At 39.4% G+C, this 24,341-nt stretch overlaps 1 protein-coding gene across 2 annotated transcripts in view; it reads left to right on the forward strand.

Moving 5' to 3' along the window:
- Positions 1–24,341, forward strand: part of ADGRB3 (adhesion G protein-coupled receptor B3) — an 883,764-nt gene that overhangs the window by 831,885 nt on the left and 27,538 nt on the right. For both annotated transcript variants that reach the window (XM_005688755.3, XM_018058811.1), the window contains 5 exons: positions 1,614–1,712; positions 2,030–2,201; positions 16,470–16,565; positions 18,344–18,383; positions 22,772–23,415. In XM_005688755.3, the coding sequence (XP_005688812.1) occupies positions 1,614–1,712; positions 2,030–2,201; positions 16,470–16,565; positions 18,344–18,383; positions 22,772–23,415 (1,051 nt within the window). The remainder of the gene's footprint in view (positions 1–1,613; positions 1,713–2,029; positions 2,202–16,469; positions 16,566–18,343; positions 18,384–22,771; positions 23,416–24,341) is intronic.

Here is a 24,341-nt window from a genome sequence, read left to right on the forward strand (position 1 = left end):
TTGGCAATAAGGAGTTCATGATCTGAGCCACAGTCAGCTCCCAGTCTTGTTTTTGCTGACTGTATGGAGCTTCTCCATCTTTGGCTGCAGAGAATATAATGAGTCTGATTTCAGTATTGACCATCAGTGATGTCCATGTTTAGAGTCCTCTCTTGTGTTATTGGAAGAGGGTGTTTGCTATGACAGTATGTTCTCTTGGCAAAACTCTGTTAGCTTTTGCCCTGCTTCATTCTGTACTCCAAGACTGAATTTGCCTGTTACTCCAGGTATCTGTTGACTTCCTCATTTTTTATTCCAGTCCCCTATGATAAAAAGGACATCTTCTTTTGCTATTAGGTCTAGAAGGTCTTGTAGGTCTTCATGCGACCGTTCAACTTCAGCTTCTTTGGCATTACTGGTCAGGGCATACCTAGACTTGGATTACTGTGATATTGAATGGTTTGCCTTAGAAACGAACAGAGATCATTCTGTCATTTTTGAGATTGCACCCAAGTACAGAATTTCAGACTCTTTTGTTGACTATGAGAGCCATTCCATTTCTTCTAAGTGATTCTTGCCCACAGTAGTAGATAAAATGGTCATCTGAATTAAATTCACCCATTCCAATACATTTTAGTTCACTGATTCCTAAAATGTCGAAATACAGGGAAAGCCTGTATTTTACACATAAACATCACATGGTAATGGATGAGAGACCACAGAAGATCATTTCAAGGTGTTTTGAAGTTTGAGTCAAATAATTTCATTTCGGTTTCTCCTAAGAGGGTAAGGTTCTGTTAAACCATTCGTTTACAAAATACTCTTTTCTAAAGAAAAATATGTCAAGTTTTTCTACATCGTGTGTCTGAATTTATCCACAGAATCCTCTAGACTTGAATATACCATTTAAAAACTATTATATTATGTCTGTGACAAAATGTTCAGAAAGAACGTTTTGAACTTAGTAACTATATTAAATGTGTCTTATTAAAGTTAAACTGTCACTCTGTTTATTAGCAACTAATACTTCATCAAATTTATCAATCTCTATATTCAGATCACCCTAAAATATAGGATCAATTCATTGATGCTAAATGAAATTTCAAAATGTAAATATGTTTGGTTAAAGGCTACATCTTCCTCATAGGACTAAAAGCTTATAATATGTATCTCCTTATGTTGGAGTTCTGAGATACCTGTGTGTATTTCAGAAGGTTTTAATTAATATTATGTTCCTCTTGTAAATGACATTGAAAATCTCTGAAACTAGGAATCCTTACCTGTTTGATTATCAAGGTTCTGAATAAAGGGTTTTCACTGTATGTCCACACAAATACATACTTACATTTAACTCAGTGTATTGGGCAACTTTGACCTGTAGATACAAGGCCCGTTTATGGTATAAATGATCAAAATATGCTTTGCATGTAACAAAGGCCCATATTATTAAGCGGTAAATGTTACAAAAATAATGTGTAGTGTAAATGCATCTTTAAACATGACCGAGAGAATTCCTCTTTGATAAATATGCTTTTCTGCATGAAATCATATTTAAAAGCTAACTTATAGCAGCAACTTTTTTTGGTGACAATTCAATATTTTGTTCTTTTTGTGGGTGTTCTGTTTATTTGCAGTCAGATGAGTGAGCCTCATAGCGGTTTGACGCTCAAATGTGCCAAGTGTGGAGTAGTTTCAACAACAGCTTTATCAGCCACCACCGCCAGTAATGCCATGTTAGTCCCAATCATTTACATCTTCTTGTTACAAATGTTTTACCGTGCATGTGAGAAAATGCTATGATGGAAAATAAATCATATTTGCTAATATTAGAACTAAGAACATACATAAATGTTTGTAATTTGCAACTGCTTTTATAACTATTGTGGGATTGCTTATCAAAAAATAAGTAAAACTGTGAAATCTTATCTACTTTGTGGCTTCCAAGTTAATATATTGGTGCCACATACAAGAATGCTTTGTTGAATGGGGATTAGGTTATGGCCTGAGGCGTACGTGCAGCTACGTAATGTCTCTTCTTCTCTTCCAACAGGGCGTCTCTCTGGAGCTCCTGTGTGGTGTTGCCCCTTCTGGCTCTGACGTGGATGTCTGCGGTTCTGGCCATGACAGACAAACGCTCCATCCTGTTTCAGATTCTTTTTGCTGTGTTTGATTCATTACAAGGCTTTGTGATAGTCATGGTCCACTGCATTCTTCGAAGAGAGGTGAGAAAGATCATTCTTGCAGGAGTGAGGAATGATACTTAGAAGAGTATTTTCCATGTTAATAAATAGGATCTTTTCTTTTAATAACTGGATCTTGAGATTAAAGCCGGTCTCCTCTTAAGACAATTGTTGGAGCATCAATGCTAAAGGGAAAGGTTAAGGCAAAGGGGACTCCTTGGACTCTGAAAATGACAGATTAAAACAAATGGCACCAAGCAAGCAGAAACACCAGCAGAGGTGCCAAGACAGGCTCTGATACAATCACAGGTATAGATAAGAGGGTGGGTGGCCTATCTGTAAAAGATAATATCATGCTGTTTCTTAAAGCTGTTCCCTAACGTGTGCTTCTACACACGGCATAACCCCATTCCTCATACTTAACTAATTTTGTTTTAGATGGAAAATTTTGAAGATGAATGAGCAATTCTTTTGTCTCTGTACTAAGGTATGGTTAAGGTTACTCAAAAGGGATGATTTCGATATGGATTTGATGCTTAGAAAACACACACACACCCCCAAAAATGGCCACAGTGGAGCATGATGGACAGTCCCCAAGGACTGTAGGTCTATAATCACAGTGTTTCTCCAGGTTCTGGTGAGGTTTGCTGGTAGCACTGAGAGAAGGAAGTCATCCTTCATGTACTGAGACTGACTTCCACCAAATCTATCCAAATGAGTGATGCAGTTCACACTTAAATTGTTTAGGGATAAAATATTGTTTTCCAACTGGTGCAAAAATTATTCTGAGTGCTTGCAAGCAGTGACACAGTGTTTACAAGGTTTCTGAGTCATTTTAGCATTTACTCTGGGGATGGTGGTGACTAAAACACACAGTGACACAGTGCCATGCTAGTAACTTTGAGAAGATGGTTCAGTTCAGTTCAGTCGCTCAGTCGTGTCCGACTCTTTGTGACCCCATGAATCGCAGCACACCAGGCCTCCCTGTCCATCACCATCTCCCGGAGTTCACTCAGACTCACATCCATCGAGTCGGTGATGCCATCCATCCATCTCATCCTCGGTCATCCCCTTCTCCTCCTGCCCCCAATCCCTCCCAGCATGAGAGTGTTTTCCAATGAGTCAACTCTTCGCATGAGGTGGCCAAAGTACTGGAGCTTCAGCTTTGGCATCATTCCTTCCAAAGAAATCCCAGGGTTGATCTCCTTCAGAATGGACTGGTTGGATCTCCTTGCAGTCCGAGGGACTCTCAAGAGTCTTCTCCAACACCACAGTTCAAAAGCATCAATTCTTCAGCGCTCAGCCTTCTTCACAGTCCAAATCTCACATCTATATATGACCACAGGAAAAACCATAGCCTTGACTAGACGGACCTTAGTCAGCAAAGTAGTGTCTCTGCTTTTGAATATACTATCTAGGTTGCTCATAACATTCTTTCCAAGGAGTAAGCGTCTTTTAATTTCATGGCTGCAGTCACGATCTGCAGTGATTTTGGAGCCCCCAAAAATAAAGTCTGACACTGTTTCCACTGTTTCCCCATCTATTCCCCATGAAGTGATGGGACCAGATGCCATGATCTTCGTTTTCTGAATGTTGAGCTTTAAGCCAACTTTTTCGCTCTCCTCTTTCACTTTCATCAAGAGGCTTTTTAGCTCCTATTCACTTTCTGCCATAAGGGTGGTGTCATCTGCATATCTGAGGTTATTGATATTTCTCCCAGCAATCTTGATTCCAGCTAGTGTTTCTTCCAGTCCAGCGTTTCTCATGATGTACTCTGCATAGAAGTTAAATAAGAAGGGTGACAATGTACAGCCTTGATGTACTCCTCTTCCTATTTGGAACCAGTCTGTTGTTCCATGTCCGGTTCTAACTGTTGCTTCCTGACCTGCATACAGATTTCTCAAGAGGCAGGTCAGGTGGTCTTGTATTCCCATCTCTTTCAGAATTTTCCACAGTTTATTGTGATCCACAGAGTCAAAGGCTTTGGCATAGTCAATAAAGCAGAAATAGCTGTTTTTCTGGAACTCTCTTGGTTTTTCCATGATCCAGCAGATGTTGGCAATTTGATCTCTGGTTCCTCTGCCTTTTCTAAAACCAGCTTGAACATCAGGGAGTTCACAGTTCACGTATTGCTGAAGCCTGGCTTGGAGAATTTTGAGCATTACTTTACTAGCATGTGAGATGAGTGCAATTGTGCGGTAGTTTGAGCATTCTTTGGCATTGCCTTTCTTTGGAATTGGAATGAAAACTGACCTTTTCCAGTCCTGCGGCCACTACTGAGTTTTCCAAATTTGCTGGCATATTGAGTGCAGCACTTTCACAGCATCATCTTTCAGGATTTGAAAGAGCTCAACTGGAATTCCATCACCTCCACTAGCTTTGTTTGTAGTGATGCTTTCTAAGGCCCACTTGACTTCACATTCCAAGATGTCTGGCTCTAGATGATCCACTGTCATTTGTATTATCTAGCTTTCATGAGAACTTTATTATGATGTGCATATTGCGAAATGGCGCATGTGCATCTGAGTACACATCCCATAGCTTTTACAGTGATGTGTGAAGGTAAGCAAAGTTTTTACCTCGTTTACCAAATGAGGAGAACAATGTTTCTGAGCTCCTTTAGTATAATACAGATGTCAGCCATAAACCCACAAGTATATTCCAGTAACACTGTATGATGAAAAACAAGGAAAACAGAAGAATGAGTTCACATTTCAAGGGGAAAGGGAATTTCATCATTTAAAAGATCTGATCTAGCTCACCGTTGCCAGGACATCACAAATTACTGCCTAGAATATCAGCATTAAAAACATTTTAAGTGTTGAATTTTTCATAGACCAAAGTCGCATGAAAATGTTCTTCTCCGACCATAACTGTTAAAAGGTTATTGCTGAACCACAAAAAGATGCCGGGATTCTTGGTCTGCAGAGGAGAATAATTCAATCCAGGGCCAGAGACAAGGCTTGATCACTCAGAGCTTTTGTGTAATAAAGTTTTATTAAAGTATGAAAGAGACAGAGAAAGCTTCTGACATAGACATCAAAAGGGGGCAGAAAGAGTACCCTCTTGCTAGTGTTAGCAATGGAGTTATATACCTTTTAATTCGTTATTACAATGAATCAAAAGAATGTCTCAAGTTTGTGAAAATTTCACCAGACCCACTCCCACAGTTTACATTTTCGGATAACAAGATTAGAATTTAACAATAGAAAGATCCTGCCGGACTCACTCCCATAATACCTTCTAAAATATCAGGATTAGTCAGGTTTTCAGGAAGGAGAAACTGTCCTCCAGCCCAATACATTGTTGTTTTATAATCCTTAGTACAGTTTAAACTGAGTTGTGTAATTGACTAAGACTATGGAGAATCCCAGGGACAGGGGAGCCGAACACGACTGAAGCGACCTAGCAGCAGCAGCGAGGAATATAGAGGGAAAAAAAAGTTTGTCCTTTTCTCCTCCTTGAGAATTCCAGACCCCTATCTCCACTTCCAGGGAGCCTGGTGAGCCCCCACCTATGGGGTCGCACAGAGTCAAACACGATTGAAGCGATTTAGCAGCAGAAGCAGCCGCATCTCCACTTCGAGAGCCCCAGACCGCTTTCTCCTTCTTGGGGACCCTGGACTTCTTATCAGTCTGCCTAGGAATTGACTCTCTCACTATCCTGAGAGTTTTCTGTGTTAATATTATCTCTAAAATGTTTATGTAACAAAATTGTTCTAAGTGTGTGGACACTATACTTTTTTGATTGATGATTCAGGATGAACAATGTGGGCTGTAAGGAAGATACATGATTTATCTGCATAAGATTTTCAGAAGATATTAATACTTTAGGTGTTAAAGAGGAGAAAATGTCCCATCTCTAAATTAAGTCTTTATTTTTCTTCAAGAATAAGCTCTCTAAAAAGCCTTAGGCTATGATCAAAATATTCAGGTTTTAAAGTGACAGATATTTTGTTGGCTGATTATCAAATCTGTGCTGCTTACATGAAGAAAAATACTTGGCACAAAAATTCAGTTCAACCAGAACTTTTCCATACTTGCTAATTGGATTAAAAATTATCAAAAACATGAATTAAGAGTTAAGTTTCAGTCACTCAATCATGTCCAACTCTTTGCGACCCCATGGACTGCAGCACGCCAGGCTTCCCTGTCCATCACCAACTCCCGGAGTTTACTCAAACTCATGTCTATTGAGTCGGTGATACCATCCAAGCATCTCATCCTCTGTCATCCCCTTCTCCTCCCACCTTCAATCTTTCCCAGCATCAGGGTCTTTTCCAAGGAGTCATTTCTTCACATCTGAAACTCCAAAGTATTGGAGTTTCAGCTTCAGGATCAGTCCTTCCAATGAATATTCAGGACTGATTTCCTTTAGGATGGACTGGTTGGATTTCCTTACTGTCCAAGTGACTCTCTCAAGAGTAATTAAATTAAATCATATATAAATACTTCTGTTAAATACATGTCTGTAAATATATATTTTCTGTATTAATAGGAAGCAAAATATGGACTTTTGGCCCTGTTGTTGCATTTTCAGTGATTAGTTCAAATTGAATAATTTTATTGTTGATAAATTAATAACAGAGTATCATGTCTCTCATTTTAACACTGAAATCATAAATTTCACATTCAGTAGTTTTGCACTGACCCTTAAAAATACCCTGTAACATTGCTAAAATACACAGAGAATATTTCAGTTATAGGCAAGTCTCTTTCAGAATTCTTCAGTGGAAATTGTTACTGGAAAACCAAAAGAGCCTCTTAAATTTTGCAAATTCCAAAGAATGCATCATAAGCATGTCTTACTGAATTCATAGAAGTTTTTGTTTGTTTGTTGGACCTTCTAAATGTGTATTGCCGGACACTAGCAATGTGTCTATCTGGCTGTGTGCGGACACACAGCTCTAGCATTAACCACAGTCCAGGAGAACAAGACATCTTTCCATGTCCTTAGTGTCTCCTGTGAACAAACATTTCATAAAAACACACCAGAGCAAATGAACTCAGTAGCTACCTGTAAAATATTGGGTAATGGCTCAGATCTATCACTCTACTTGATAATCTGATAGGAGTTTTATATCTACTGCTTTTTTTCACTTTAGAACATTTCCTTCACAATTCAAAATAATGTATATGTACCCTTTGTTTTTTTATTTCTTTAAAATTTATAGTGTTCTTGCTATGTGCCAGCACCTAGGCTAGATGTTTATTTTTTTTATTTTTTAATTAATTTACTTGTTTGACTGTGTCACATGGCTAGTAAGGTCTTAGTTCCCCAACCAGCCATCAAACCTGGACCCTTAGCAGTAAAAGCGCAGAGTCCTAACCACTGGACAGCCAGGGAATTCCCTGGACGTCTTCTTTCTTAAAAGTATATAGTAAGAAAGGACATCAGTAGTTGCCTAGAGCTGGGGTGCAGGTTGGTAGAAAATAAGGGGTGACTGTCAGTGGGCATTGGGTTTCTTTTGAGGGTGATGAAAATATTTTCAAATTGGATTCTAGGGTGGTTACTAAGAGCCTTTATACACCTTACACGGGTGACCTTTACGATATGTAAATCCCATCCCAATAAAGCTGTTTTTAAAAACAAACAAACAAAAAAAAGTATATGAGCAAACTAAGGAATATTTCCTTCAATGTAGAGAGAGGCTGGATAAAAATAAACATATTTCTGTGTCTGCATATTTTGGAATATGCTAACATAATTTGGTTGTCTTTAGTCCTTAATGTTTCATCCAATATGATTCAAGATGCTTTCCCCATGTTTATTTCCACAGTCTTCTCTGAACCAGGTGGGTGTGCACAGGGGAGGAAGGGAGCTTTACAGGTTAAGAAGGAGAAAAGAAATAAAATACTGTAAAACACTGGCATTTTAAATGTTAAGGGGGAGGGGGGAGTCTCTTCATTCATTTTTAAAGCACCACTGCTTTCAATGGGTCAAATTTTTCTAAACTATTACAAGTCAAGAAAGAAAGGAGAAAGGATCATTCTGGTATGATCTCAACTTAATTATATTTCACTTTTCTAAAAACTAAATCAGATTGATTATTTGCCTAGTAGTTGGTTGTGACTCCAAACTGAGATCTTAATGTTCATATTTCATAACATATATATTCTTGAAGTATGGTTTCTTCTTCTGAAGCCCCTTTCTCTTTTAAACTGCTTTAGCAGATGTCTCTGACAAAAGAGAAAATGCAAAGAGGGAATGAGAATTTTTAAAAAATTAAACCATCTGATCACAACACATGACTTTCAGAAACCCACATCTTGAAAGCTAATGTGTCATACCTGATAAGGATAAGGATCTAATAGAAAATAATAAGGATAAAATAGAAAATAGAAAAAAGAGGTGTTTCCTTCATTTACCCATCATTTTTTTCCATCTTAGTGTTTTGTATTAATCTCTATTGGAGTAGAGCTGCTTTACAATGTTGTGTTAGTTTCTGATGTACAACAAAGTGAATCAGCTGTATGTTTACATGTATCCCCTCTTTTTTGGATTCCCTTCCCATTTAGGTCGCCACAGAGCACGGAAGAGAGTTCCGTGTGCTTTCTTGATTAGAATTCATTTGCATTAAGCACATAACGACATACCCACTGTTTACTATTCTCTGCATTGCTATGGAAGGCCTAACTACACCGGAGCCATGAACGCTTTCAAATAGTTTCGGTTGCTAGGAAACCGCTTCCCTGGTGCTGCCCATTCGTCTCATGGCTGCTGTCTCTGGCTGTGCCTGGATCTGAGACAATCGTACAGCTTGATGGCAGAGGGGGAAAATAACAAGACTGTGGTACGAAATAAGCTACAATAAAACCCTCTTGCTGAAAGGAAGGGGGAACAGAGGGTGCCTAAATGGATCATTTTGTCGTGTCGGTGTGTGAGGATGCTGCGGCCGCTCCGAAGCTTCAGTGGCAGGGCCAAGCTCGTCTTTCTTCTTTCCCTGCTGCTGGCAGGAGGGCTGGGCTGCACCAGATGAGGTCCCAGAAGCTTCATCCAAACCTGGGAAGCGATTTTGTAGCAAATGCTTAAAATAAACATGAACAGGGTTTTCTTTCTTTCTCCCACTCCCTCCCAGTCCCCCTTCCTTTTTTTTTCTGTCAACTTCTCATTTTGACTTATTATTTTCATAAAAATACAGATGAGCAAAGTTATTTACAAGCATATGACAGTGAATATATGAAGCAGACAAGCCACCTTAACTATCTCAGTTAAAACGAATATTCTCTCCCAAATATATTATTTTTTTAAAAAATGAAACCAGTAGTGGTACTTGATGGCAATTTGAAAAGAGGTGTATTGCGCTTAATATAGTTCAGATGGAGAGTTGCATGACTCTCCCAGATTGATTTGCAGGGAAATTAGGTAGGACCCGTGTACCACAGAAAAAGGTACATCGTGGTCCCCTGTGGAAAGAGGGCAGGAGCTTCAGTGGTCTTGGAAGATGAGGGGGTGGGTGATAGAAGACTTCAGAACCTGAAGGTGTCCTGAGGAAGAAAGTGAAAGTTTCACGTGGAGGAAAATCGAGAGAGGGTCATGGACGTACAGCTTCCTAGAAATGAAGATTGTGTTGAGTTGCAGAGAGTTGCTTCTCCTCTGAGACCACCTGGGGCCCATGGAGGCATAAAGCAAGTGATGACATGATCCTGGAAATCAGGATGATTTTTTTTTTTTTGTTAATGTCTCTGACCATGGCACCAAGAGAAAAACAGAACTGTCAACATTTAAGGGCACAGCACTAAATGGTGTTTTAGAGCTTTCTCTTTATGGTGAGCAGAGGCCTTGAAAAGAGGCCACTGTATGTTACAAGGAAGAGATTTCAGAAAATGCGTGAGTAGCTCAGGGTGGGGAGGGTCAGGGTTCTTGCTTGGAGGGGAGTTGGGTTAAAGAGAGTGAGGTGGGTTGCTAAGAGTTTCACCTTTGTCAGGTTGAATTGAAGCTTCAAAAAAAATGCATTTAAAGATTTATTTTGTTTGTCTAGTTTTTAATAAGACAGAATGTGTGTCTGGAAATGGGAGAATGGCTAAAGGTACCACAATAAAGCTGGATTTTAGTTGGAACAGGGGGTAGGAAACACAGAGATGCCTTTAAACAGGCAGGTGGACAGGAGCAAGCAAGGACCTTGTGTAGCTTCTCCCAGATATCAGCAGCCTCCCTGCACTCAGGAGTGATCCCATTTCTTAGTCAGCAGACTGTTAGTCTTATCTTTCATTCCAAGTTCGGTTTTTCTGATTGGAGCATACTTTCAGTTCTGTCATGAATATTTCTGTACATCTTGATCCGCATTCTGGTTCTCCAACTCCATACAGGGAGCTTCGCAAGAGGGTGAAACCAGGTTGACTCACAGGATAGCATCAGTGAACAAGTTAAGACACAGAGGTCATGGCAGAGATTGGCAAACTCTGGCATGTCTGCCAGGTAGCATCCAGCCACGGCTTTCTAGCTCCCTTCTCTCTCCTTTCAGACCACAGAGCCCCAGCTTGCAACAGTGTTAAACCGGTGAGGAGAAGTTGAGTACATCTGGAATAAAGGTTTAAAATAAATGTAAGAAGTAAGAGGCCACAAATAAACTTTTTGTTTTCTGCCTTGACATGGACAGCAGGAAGCTCAAAGTATCTTCCTGGGAAGGCGTGGGTGGAGGTGTCTAGTGTGTGACTCCCTTTCCTTCTTTTTCCTCCTGTGCTGAAGAAATGCTGTTACACTTTTTCAGATCACACATGTGAAATGCTGTCGAGGGCAGCTCCTGTGACCCTTAAATCCAATACAAGGAAACGTAAAACTCTGCAACAATTTTGAGGCCAAGTGACAATCCCTTGAGTGTTAGAGAATTCCAATAGAAAGTCATTAGGACTGAAATCTGGGACCAGAGTCCATATTTTTCCTTCAACATATAGGAAATGATTAACCATGTTTGTTCATTTCCTTTCCTATCAGAGAGGTCAAATAATACTTTAATTATGTGTAGTTATTCTGTGAACTGGTATAATACACATGAAACTGACAACGCTCATTCATTTACTCGTGAAATGATATGAAATTTAATGTAATTTAAAAGCCATTTGTTCAACTATGAATCAATAGAAACAATAGTTGATATTAGATTCAGAAAGGAAAAAAAAAAAAGTTAAGCTCTTCTAGTCTAACAACCTCAAATAAATGATCCTCGGAAATTGGAAAGTAAGGGAGACAACCCAGAGGTAAAGCTGTCTTCGTAAAAGGTAAAGATTTGGAGCCTGTAGCTAAATACAGAGCCACTCTCCAGCAGTGCAGCTCTCTCCCGGAGCTCCCTCTAAATCGCAGCTCCGCCAAGCATTGCTCCGTGTTCTTCCCCAGCAGACTCTAAATCTGGCACTGACTTTCATGGTGACATTGCCCGCTGTCTTCAGAGCAAGGACCAGCAGAGATGCTCTTGCTAGCTGCTGCTGAGATGAACTGAGTCACTGTCCCCAGGGGAGGGGCAGGAGCGAGATACACCCGGCAGACCTCTGAACACCGTTCTTTCCCAGGAACCCATCCACAGGAAAAGGGGGGATAGCTTTCTCAGGAGATCTTAGAGCCGCCCCCAGAAAGATCTGGCCAAGGGAACGTTGGTTGTGCTTGGCGGGTCCTCTCAGAAGACACCTGATAGCTTGCTGTGGTTACCTCACTATATATTTGAAGATGTTTCTTGACACTTCTTTTTTTATTTCACAAAATGATGTCAGCTTTCTGTAAAGTCTCCTAAATATTCCAAGGCTATTCACATATCTCTTCTTTGCTACACCACAGATGCTTTTTAACCCTCTGTCTGGCTGTCAATTAAGGTGAAATATCTGTGGCAGAGTATTGTAAAAATAGGACATTTTGAAATCTAGATATTAACTGTGCCACAATTTGTGTTAAATAATTATTCTAGACAGTTTTAAGAATTAATAGTTACTCATTCTACATAAGTTTAAAACTTGATTGATATTGGAAGAACTCAGAGGTATAATGCTTTTAATATTTAAAAAGAACCTTTAAATTGGTTCCTAAAGTAAGTGCCTTGTTCTCCACAGATAGTCAACTTAAGGAGTAAAGTGAAGTTAAAGTCATTCAGTCGTGTCAGACTCTGTGCGACCCCATGGACTGGAGCCCGCTCTATCCATGGGATTCTCCAGGCAAGAATGCTGGAATGGGTTGCCATTCAGGGGATCTTTCTGACCCAGGGATCAAACCTGGGTTTCCTGCATTGGCAGGTGGATTCTCTACCATCTGAGCCACTAGGGAAGACTCTGCTTAAATAGTGAATATGAATCTTCTAACAATTCTTTCAGAGAAGGCAATGGCACCCCACTCCAGTACTCTTGCCTGGAAAGTCCCATGGACGGAGGAGCCTGGTAGGCTGCAGTCCATGGAGTCGCTAAGAGTCAGGCATGACTAAGCGACTTCACTTTCGCTTTTCACTTTCATGCATTGGAGAAGGAAATGGCAACCCACTCCAGTGTTCTTGCCTGGAGAATCCCAGAGATGGAGGAGCCTGGTGGGCTGCCATCTATGGGGTCGCACAGAGTTGGACACGACTGAAGAGACTTAGCAGCAGCAGCAGCAATAATTCTTTTTCTTCTATCTTAATCACGAGGCAGGAAAAACGTCAGGACTATTGTTGTCCAGTCTTGTAAATATGACTTTTGACACAGAAATCTTTAATTTCAGCATGCAGTAGTCATATCTGAATTCTGTCTTTTGTTTGTTTTTATGCTTTCTCCTTGTTTGGAATTGAAGTCCTCAGAGACTTGTTTTTTTTAAACTTTTTGTTGTTCTTCACAAAAACAATTTAAATTAACTCACCAAAGATAAAAGTCTCTTTGCTTACTTGATAGAACATTCATTTAATTATCAAAATGTTTCCAAATAACTACAGATGCATCTTCCAGGTACTGTCTTGCTTGAAACATCCTTTTCTGTGATAAAGTACGTGGTGTGATTCCCTGTCAGTATTCAAGAAACATTTAAGGCTAGCTCATCTAGATTGCCTGAATGCAATCTTAAGATTTTTTTTTTTTTCAAATCAGAGGAATTTCTGCTACAAATCTTTCTGAATTAAAAGGAACAGAGGCACTAAAAGTGTCAGATAATCCAACACTTAAATCATGGCATTTATTGATATATGACCATTAAAATAACCTTGAATTTACTGCAGAATTTTCATACTTTTCTGTTCTATATTCCTTCTGACTAGCATTGACTGACTCATGCAGCTGACATCATTCTCCAGGAGAGACATACCCTTAATCCATTGTCATATTTAAAAGTTTGGTAGTTTAAGGTGTCGAGTTTTTGTATGTGTGTTATGAAAAAGAGATTTCTTTTATATTTCCTTCAAGCAATCAGAGAGTGGATTTTGAAGAGAAACTTAGAGGAGTTACTTTTCCATGTTTCATTGTCAGACAAAAATATCTTTGACAGCTGCACTTCAAAGGCCTAAGAGTGGCTGGTGAGGAAGAGTTAAATTATCATTTTTGTTTTACCAGGGGCCACTTTCATATTTTATATATGCTGGTGTTTAGAAGCAGACTTGAAAAATATTCATGTGACCAGCCCCTGGAAGGCAACATTTCTAACATACTGCTTATCTTCCTTTATAAATTGTCTTTCTTTAACAGTTGCCTTGGGGCACAAGCAGAAAATTAGCAAGTACCTACTTTTCTGACATTAGTACTTAGAATTTTTCTTCTACAAACGTATACTTTCTTAGTGCTGTCCCCCAAATGCAAATTTTTGTGAAACAGAAACACAGATCATCTAACAGTAGACTCATTACCCTAGTGTGTAATGATCTTTTTGATTATTAATTGTATCTTTTTGTGACCTACAGCTATGACTTCTTATTTTTTTTTTTTTTCAGCTATGACTTCTTAATCTAAGAAGTATTTGCTTCTAAAGAGTCTAGCTGTCCACAGGATGTCTCCTTCAGAGGAGAAGCTGGATGATTTATTTCTCAATGTTTATCCAGTTCTTCAGGAAAACACATTCAGGCTAAATTTCCCTGAGCGTAAACTTCTTTTGATGTGTCTGAAAGAGACTGGGAAATTGCCTCACCTGGTTGTGTGAGGCAACTCCTTGTTCTTTTTTTCCAGGAAATTACAGATTTAGAAATATTAGAATATGTGTGCATGCTAAGCCGCAGCAGTCGTGTCTGACTCTGCGCGACCCTATGGACTATAGCCCGCCAGGGTCCTCTGTCCATAGGATTCTCCAGGCAAGAATACTGGAGTGGATTGACATTCCCTCCTCCAGGGGATCTTCCCAACACAGGGACCAAACCAGGGTCTCTTATGTCTCCTGCATACCACCTGGAAAACCTGTTAGAATATACACACTACTATATATAAAATATTAATAGATGAACAAGGACCTACTGTATAGCACAGAAACCTATACTCAATATCTTGTAATAATCTATTATGGAAAAGAACCCGAAAAAGTGTATATAAATATGGGCTTCCCTGGTGGTTCAGACAGTAGAGACTCTGCCTGCAATACAGGAGACCCAGGTTCAATTCCTGGATTGGGAAGATCCCCTGGAGAAGGAAATGTCAACCCACTCCAGCATTCTTGCCTGCAGAATTCCTTGTGCAGAGAAGCCTTTCAGGCTACTATCCATGGGGTTGCAAAGAGTCGGACACGACTGAGTGACTAACACACACATGTACGCATAGGGATATATAACTGAATCACCCCACAGTACACCTGAAACTAACCCAGCATTGTAAATGAACTGTACTTCAATTAAAAATGGTTGAGAAAAGAAAAGTTAGAATCAGAGAGTGGAAGAGAGGTCAGGGGATCTGGAGCCCAGCCCCACCTTTCTTAATTCACAGCGATAGTGGTTACATTGGCTTCCCAGGTAGGGCAGTGGTAAAGAATCCGCCTGGCAATGCAGGAGACACAAAGAGACAGGGGCTTGATCCCTAGGTCGGGACGATCCCCTGGAGGAGGAAATGGCAACCCACTCCTGTATTCTTGCCTGGAAAATTCCAAGGATAGAGGAGCCTAGTGAGCCACAGTCCATGGGGGTCACAGAGAACTGGACACGATTGAGAGACTGAGCACGCACGCAGTGGTTGCATCACTAGGATCAGAACCCGAGGGGCAAAATCCATGTGGGTGGAGCTCTCATGATGGAGCTCAGCCAGGGCTCAGTGGTGACTAAGCTTCATATCACTTTCCAAGTCTTGCCATTTGGGAAGGAGGCTGCTAACAATTTATGAAATGGATGAGAGAAGCAGAAAACAATAGGCTCAGAGTTTTTCATGGCCAATAGATAGGCTCTGCACATCTAACACACAAAACCATCACAGGATATTTTATACCAGTGCTTCTCAAAACTGGACATCATTATGTGTTTCCCTGTGTGGTCTCAACCATGTGCTTCAGGAAAGCAAAATGCCACATCATCTGTGCTTTGTTTTGTAACCCCAAAAGACAGATCATAATAAACAAGGAGGAAATATTAATGGTATGAGGTTGGAAAAGCCAGAGGTTCATAAAATGACCTTGCCCTTGACTCAGCCTGTGCTCATGCCCACCCACCTGGTGAGTCACAGGATCTAGAGGACTGGCTAGCCAGGGGGCGCCAGGGGATCAGAGTAGCTGTTGTTGATTTGTGTGTTTGCTTTCATCTATTCAGGTTTACCCACATTGTGTTTAATGACGGCTTTAACGATCTTGATTTCCTTTCAATGTGTTTGCTCTTTGCTCAGAATCCAGTTGTAAATAAGTTTGGCTTTGCTAAAGTGCTTTTTTCTCTTTTCTTTTCTTTTTTAATGAGGCTCAAACAGAAACAGTCATTTTTGTTATCTTTGTGTGTCATTGTTTATATGTTTGTTTTGGACATCAGGGCATATAGTACTTGAAGGGAGACAAGAAAGGGTCTCCCCAGTATGTCTTACATAAGGCAACAAAAGGGGAATCCCAAATCAATTTTGGCCAACAGATCATCTCGTTTTTCACAATGTTTAAAGCCATTGTGAAGATTATGCCATACAAAATAGTAAATGCCCCCTTGAAAGACAGGCATATTGTTTGTAGCAATGGAAATAAGCCTGCCCTCTGGCAAGAATGATTAGTATTGAGCCAGACACAGCCACAGGCACAGCTCAGGAGTCCCCAGCATCTCCGTCTATGATGATGGCAAGTGATGAATTCTCTGGTCATAGAAAACAGCAAACAAAATGTGTGTTAGATCATGAATACAGCAGTAACAGTTTTCTCAGTCAATTGCCAATATAGACAGTATTTGGTAATTACCAAGAGAGACGAAAATGAACGTTTGTCCTTTTTTCACAGGTTCAGGATGCATTTAGATGTCGATTGAGAAACTGTCAGGACCCAATCAATGCTGATTCTTCCAGTTCGTTTCCTAATGGGCATGCTCAAATCATGGTGAGCTTTAACTTCCCCTCTGAGTGTTGATTCAGTCATGGTTTCTCAAGGGAATAAACAATTATTCTTACTAGTAAAATAGTGTCAGAGTTCTCTGAGTTTGACTCTAGTTCAGTCACAGACTTGGAGCTTTGATACCAGATGATGGTTGCGTACGGACTGGTTGGGAGTCCTGGACGTGTTACTGGCAGACTGGTGTGTTGAGTGTGGGGTTTCTGGGCAACACCGGGCGGGGGTGGGGGTGGGGTATGTTCATCCTCACACAGAATTAGGGTTAGCAGTATATCTGTAGGATCATGTTTGTTTACAGATCAAAGCATGCTGCTCCTGCAGTTCTGGCCTGAAAGCCAGACTTGCCGTGGTCCTAACCTTGCCTGCCCTTCAAACTCCTCAGAGGAGCTGCACTCTAGACCAAGGAAACCAGGATCCCTGGGGTGGGACCTGGCCTGGGGGGAGACCCACTACAAGGACCATCGCCCTAAAAGCAGGAAGGGCAAACATGCTCCCAGCAGAACAGTCAGCCACTGTACATGAGTTCTGACTGCTGTCCGGATAAGAGATACTTTACACATAACCACTTCTGTACGTTTTAGAAATGAAGTGAGCTTTAAGCTGTGTCATTAACAGCAAGGCTTAATAGAGTTTTCTTCATAATATACCTGATTTATTATCAACGTGTTTGTATTAAGCAACACAAAAATAGCCTAAATGATATGCTAGTAACTAAAACAGGAGAAAGAGTAATTAATTTCTTTTTAAAAATAAAGAGATAAATACTGATATCTTGAATCTAAGTATTGATTAGAACAGGCTAATATAATTTCACCATTAAAAATAAATTAATCAAATAGTGACAGTCAATCCTAAAGGAAATCAACCCTGATTATTCATTGGAAAGACTAATGCTGAAGATGAAGCTGCAATACTTTGGCCACCTGATGTGAAGCACTGACTCATTGGAAAAGACCCTGATGCTGGGAATGATTAAGGGCAGAAGGAAAAGGGGGTGACAGAGGATGAGATGGTTGGGTGGCATCACTGACTCAATGGACATGAGTTTGAGCAAACTCCAGGAGATAGTGGAGCAGGAAAGCCGGGCATGCTGAAGTTTATGGGGTTGCAAAGAGTTGGACACAACTTAGCGACTGAATAGCAACAACTATTTGTTTACATAAAAGTCTGGAGAAAATATGAGGATGGAACTAAACTCTAGTAGGTTCTGGGCCAGATTAGTATTATTTAATCTTCAACTTTAATCCCTAAACCCTAAGTCTTTTGTCAGATTTGCATAAAAGGGGATCATCAGAAAACCCTAGTTTGATGGTTAAAGGTTTGACAAAGCTATAAGATATTACATTATTAACAATGTATTCAAAGTAAACTTTTAAAAATGTAAATAACGAGATTTATTTAAGCATCTTTACAATATTTCACATTCTAGTATTTTCATTGTGGAATTGAAATTCCTTAATTAATTTCATTAAGGAATTGCCTTAAAATTCTGTTCTTTCATATCTGGTGTTAGAGGACCATAGGTACAATATTGCCTTATTAAAACTGTACAACATATTTCCAACTGATTTTACCCAACATATGGTTGCTAGAAAATACTCTTGAAAGCAATTTGATTATTCCTTGAGAAACTTCCTTTGAACAAAGTATTAACAATATCCTGGTACTGCCTAGTCAGATATTTGTTAACTTCAGATACTCTGATCAGTATAAGCTTGAGGCCTTCATTAAATGATGATTCTATATCTTATTATTTCTTGTTACAGACAGACTTTGAAAAGGATGTAGACATTGCTTGTCGATCAGGTAAGAATATTTGAATTTTAAAAATGCAATCATTAGATGTTGAATCATTTTATGTTTGTTTTTTTTTGGTTTTAAAGAAAGTGCTGTAGTTTACACATCATATCTTCCTATAGATGAGCAAATTGAGTCAGAAGGAAGCATTGTAATAGCAAATGTGGGAGAGGAGGAGGGAATGAGAGAGAATATGAATGGGGAATGGGAGGAGGTGACAATGGTTGACTGGGAGCACAGATCCCAGGAAAGCACTCACTTGGAGACGGAAGCCTTCCATCCATCTCTCACTGGTTGTCATGTGCAAGGCCAGTCAGTTTGATGTCTCTCTGTACCTCAGGTTCATCATCCATGTTGGAAGGATGAAACACCATTGTGTGTGTGTGTGTGTGTGTGTGTGTGTGTGTGTGTGTGTGTGTGTGTGTGTGTGTGTGTACTATAGCTTTATTGCTGTATTTGCAGAGGGGACCACGACAGAGCATGCGCATGCCCTGCTTAGAGACCTGGATCCTGGTGACCATGTCCCCAATAGCTGCCCTCCATCCTGTCACTTCAGCTGCTCAGTCGTGTCAGACTCTGTGTGACCCCATGGACTGCAGCACACCAGGCCTCCCTGTCCATCACCAACTCCCAGAGTTTACTCAAACTCATGTCCATTGAGTCAGTGATGCCATCCAAGCATCTCATCCTCTGTCGTCCCCTTCTTCTTCTGCCTTCAACTTTTCCCAGCATCAAGGTCCTTTCCAGAGAGTCAGTTCTTCACATCAGGTGGCCAAAGTACTGGAGTTTCACCTTCATCAGTCCTTCCAATGAACATTCAGGACTGATTTGCTTTAGGATGGACTGGTTGGATCTCCTTGCAGTCCAAGGGACTCTCAAGAGTCTTCTCCAACACCACATTTCAAAAGCATCAAATCTTCACAACTCAGCTTTCTATATAGTCCAATTCTCACATCCATACATGACCACTGGAAAAACCATAGCTTTGACTAGATGGACCTTTGCTTGCAAAGTAATATCTCTACTTTTTAATATACTGTCTAGGTTAATCATAACTTTCCTTCCAAGGAGTAAGCATCTTTTTAGTTCATGGCTGCAGCCACCATCTGCAGTGATTTTGGAGCCCAAGAAAATAAAGTCTGCCACTGTTTGCACTGTTTTTCCATCTGTTTGCCATGAAGTGATGGGACCAGATGCCATGATCTTAGTTTTCTGAATGTTGAGCTTTAAGCCAACTTTTTCACTCTCCTCTTTCACTTTCATCAAGAGGCTCTTTAATTCTTCTTCACTTTCTGCCATAAAGAGGGAGTCATCTGCGTATCTGAGGTTATTGATATTTTTCCCACCAATCTTGATTCCAGCTTGTGCTTCATCCAGCCCAGCATTTCTCATGATGTACTCTGCATATAAGTTAAATAAGCAGGGTGACAATATACAGCCTGTAGACACCACCAGAAGCAGATGAATAATACTTCTTTATACTGGGAAAAAGTATACTTTCTTTTATTTTTTATACATTTGTTCTAATGGCGCCTTTGAGAAAAAGAGTGAATATCCACCTAACCTTCATCCAGATAGTAGAAAGCAAATACTATTTAGCTCAATCCAGGTCTTTTTTTTTTTTTTTTTTTTTTAAGATTAAGCAAACTGTGTTCCTTCACTCATTGCTCAGCATCCTCCCCCTGGGGTCAGTCATTTAAAATTATGGTACCCAAATTTTAACTATGGTGCCCATTTTAGCCAACATTTATCACAGTTGTCTCTTTTCCTTATATCAATGTTGTGTACTTTCACATCTGATTTCATAGCAGCTGGCAAAATAATAATGTCAACTGCTTATCATTTAAAATCCCCAAGACTTTTTGTAGTAGCTTTCAGGGATTTCCTAGTCTATGATTATGTAAAGGTTCTGCTTTTTTTTCTTTTTCCCTTAAAGAAAAACTAGCCTTTGCATTTATCTCTATTTGCTATTATCTTACTAATTATAAGTTCGGAGAAGACAATGGCACCCCACTCCAGTACTCTTGCCTGGAAAATCCCATGGACGGAGGAGCCTGGAAGGCTGCAGTCCATGGGATCGCTGAGGGTCGGACACGACTGAGCAACTTAACTTTCACTTTTCACTTTCATGCATTGAAGAAGGAAATGGCAATCCACTCCAGTGTTCTTGCCTGGAGAATCCCAGGGACAGGGGAGCCTGGTGGGCTGCTGTCTATGGGGTCGCACAGAGTTGAACATGACTGAAATGACTTAGCAGCAGTTATAAGTTACCATTCTATCCATTTGAAATTGTTTGGCCATTGAAACTTTGATAAGAATGCCTTCTAAATAAGTCTTCTTCCAAACTTTACAAATAAAGGAATGATACTCATCTTGTTCTCTTTTGTTAAAATTATGCATTTCCCCAGATTCATTGTATCCAGAGATTTAGTATTCTTAATATTAGGCCAGTACCATTATTTTATTCAAAAAAAAAATCTTTTAATGTTTTCACTTTCAGTCTGTGCCCTTTTTTAACTGAGCTTCTCAAGAAGTTGCTCTTGTGTTTTTCTGAAGATTTCCTTCCACGTTGTATGTTCAGTGTCAAAGCCTCAATTCCTGGTCTCTGAGTAATCTTTCTCCAAGTTTTGTTGAAATTTGCTTTCCGAAAGAGTGGTGCATATATCTGATTATGCAAAATATTCAAGTGCTTTTTGCTTTGTTTTGGTTTTGTCTGCATTTTGCCTTTCACTACTTGATTTATATCTCTCAAAAGTCTCATCACTTCAACATCGTGTCTGTATGTGTAGGTGGTGTCGATTTGTTTATGTTGTATATTCAAAAGTTGGATATCCACATTTTGAGCATGTCAAAGAAATAGTTACATTTCTCATATAGAGTCAACACTACTTCATAAGAATTGTATTTCCCCAAATATTTGATATACAAATTTTCAGTAAAGATGGCTGTATCACTGATAAAAATGTGCTACTATAACTACAAATTATATTTATACAAACTAAATATATGTTTTACAAATCCAGATTGAAATTGAAAGTGTTAGTCGCTCAGTTGTGTCCAACTCTTTGCGACCCCATGGAGTGTAGCCCACCTGGCTCCTCCATCCTTGAGATTTTCCAGGCAAGAGTACTGGAGTGGGGTGCCATTGCCTTCTCTGAACCCTTGCTTTAATGCATAATAATTAGGATGCTATTTGAAAACTTGATAATGATGGGTAACCCTGAATATATCTGAGACTTTTCACAAGGAGATAATAAACCAAATACTTTAGTTATCTATGCCTAACGAAACAATGAGTGAGAATGGCTCTGCCTGTTGATAAGGCAGACTGGACGTCCATGGTGAAGCAATATGCACAGTGCTGGTCTGTCTGTTTTCAACATGTCCATCACCAAGAATATTTCTTCAGAACTTCATTCTCTTAGACTTTGAAACTGATAGCTGTTCACAGCTAACCAGACTTCAAGTCATTCTGCCTCCATGACACATAAAATATGACTTCCTCCTTTATAGAGAGGCAGAAAAGAGAAACAACTAAAATCTATTTTAATAAACAATTCTGAACTATTCTGTTGATGGCTTTTTCTTTGATGTGGTTTATGTTTTCATTTTGTTCTCTTTCTTACTACAAGCTATCACGCATTTTTAACTTTTCTAAGCCATTATTTCACAGTCGTAAAATGGAAGTTTTAGAGGCTCATACAGTTTTTTCTGCTTAAAGTCAGTTGGCACTTTTAATACCCCCCATGAGCATTGGAGTATATGGATGGATTGATCTTGTAAAAAGAAAAGACCTGGCTTTTCATGGGACTGAAGATTATAAATACATTTGAACCCTGTATCTACTTGACCATATGGACTTCATAGATAAATACTCCTTAGTTTTCCACATGCATAAAGTTTGAAGGTATTTCTGACACAGGGGGATGAAATTCTCATTGATTACCTCTTTCAAGAAGTATTTTAATGAGCAGAACTTGTAGAATACTTCAGAGGGGAACCCTTTAAGAAAAGGTCAAACTCTTGTGAATGTAGCCATAATTTTATAAAGCCCTTGCAGTGCACTGACGGAGAAAATTTCTCAGGGAAACTTCCTTTCCTGTGAAAGTAAGGCAGAGTTATTTAAGGTTAGGGCACTGAGATTTTTGAAAATCTGTTTATCAGTTTTCAGACATGCTTTAGCCACCTGAGATCTATCATATCAGAATCAGAGCATATCAGAATCAATATACAAAGATTCAGTTATCTGGACTAGGTACAAAAAATAGAAATGTAATTTTTGATAATTTTTATTTTATGAAGGAAAATGTTTAGTAAAATGAGGAGCAACAGAATATAATAATAAATGATAAGCATGCATTAACTTTCTTTTTTTGCTTTTATGTTCTATTTCACAGTTCTTCATAAGGATATTGGTCCCTGCAGAGCAGCAACAATAACAGGCACCCTCTCTAGGATTTCTCTGAATGATGATGAAGAAGAAAAAGGAACAAACACTGAAGCACTTAGCTATTCAACATTGCCTGGAAACGTCATTTCCAAAGTCATTATTCAGCAGCCCACAGGTCTACACATGCCCATGGGTATGAATGAGCTAGGCAATCAATGTTTGAAAAAAGAGAACAGTGAATTGCGGAGAACTGTGTACTTATGTACGGATGATAATTTGAGAGGGGCGGATATGGACATTGTCCATCCTCAAGAGAGAATGATGGAGAGTGACTATATTGTGATGCCCAGAAGTTCTGTAAATACCCAGCCATCAATGAAAGAAGAAAGCAAAATGAATATCGGCATGGAAACCCTGCCCCATGAAAGGTTATTGCACTACAAAGTGAATCCTGAATTCAACATGAATCCTCCTGTCATGGACCAGTTCAATATGAACTTAGAGCAACATCTCGCACCCCAGGAACATATGCAGAATTTGCCCTTTGAGCCTCGCACAGCTGTGAAGAACTTCATGGCCTCTGAGTTGGATGAAAATGCAGGATTATCAAGAAGTGAAACTGGATCAACAATATCGATGAGTTCTTTAGAAGTAAGCAATGGGCCACATCTGCCCTTAATATTTGAAAGACAGATAGACTGCTAGTCTGACTGATAGATTCATAGACTGATAGATCAATAAATAGGTCAATAAATAGATCAATAAATAGGTCAATATATAGATCAATAAATAGATTGATAGATCAGTAGAGAGACTGGTAGATAGACTGATTGATAGATGATAGGTAGATATAGATAGCTAGATAAACTGAGTCATGGGACACTGGGGAGACGTGCAACACCCTTAGCTTTAGCTTTTGCACTTTTGTATTGCTATGTTGGGATTAAAATTCTGTTTTTTTCCAGTAGAGCATCAGAATCCCCTTTCTCAAGACTGCATTTTTTTTTTAAAAAAAACCCTCTTTATTTTAAAAACATACTTATATGTAATAATTTTGCCATAATGGGAACTAATAAGAGCATTCCTGAACAAACAGAAAACCATCCTGATGTTTCTTGGGTACCAGAGGTCTTTGATGGTTAAAGTAGTTTCTGGATGACATTAAAGACTTTAACCAAGGTCTGGACTTTTTGTATGATGGCAGCTCTTGAAATAACAAAATTGGAATGTCTCAATGAGGTCTACCATTACACTGATTATAAACGTATGATTACCATAGATTGATATCTCTCAGAATAAGTATTTTGCTTTTAGCTCTTGCAGAATTATGACCACTAAATGTTTTGGTCTTAAATTGTGAACTCTTGGGAGGCATGTAAATTAAGCAGGCCAAGAGTCAGGACTCTGAGGTCCAACCACATGACTTTTGCAATAAAGCAAGCCCCCCTCAGCTTCTTTCTTACCCACAAAGTGATGCAAAGAGTAGTCAATAGGTATCAATATCACTCATATTTTATAACAAGTAAGTAATATCTAAGTCAAATAAGACAACTCATGTATAATAGTCTTTGATAGAT

Source organism: Capra hircus, chromosome 14 (assembly GCF_001704415.2).
Source record: "Capra hircus breed San Clemente chromosome 14, ASM170441v1, whole genome shotgun sequence".
Classification (NCBI taxonomy): Eukaryota; Metazoa; Chordata; class Mammalia; order Artiodactyla; family Bovidae; genus Capra; species Capra hircus.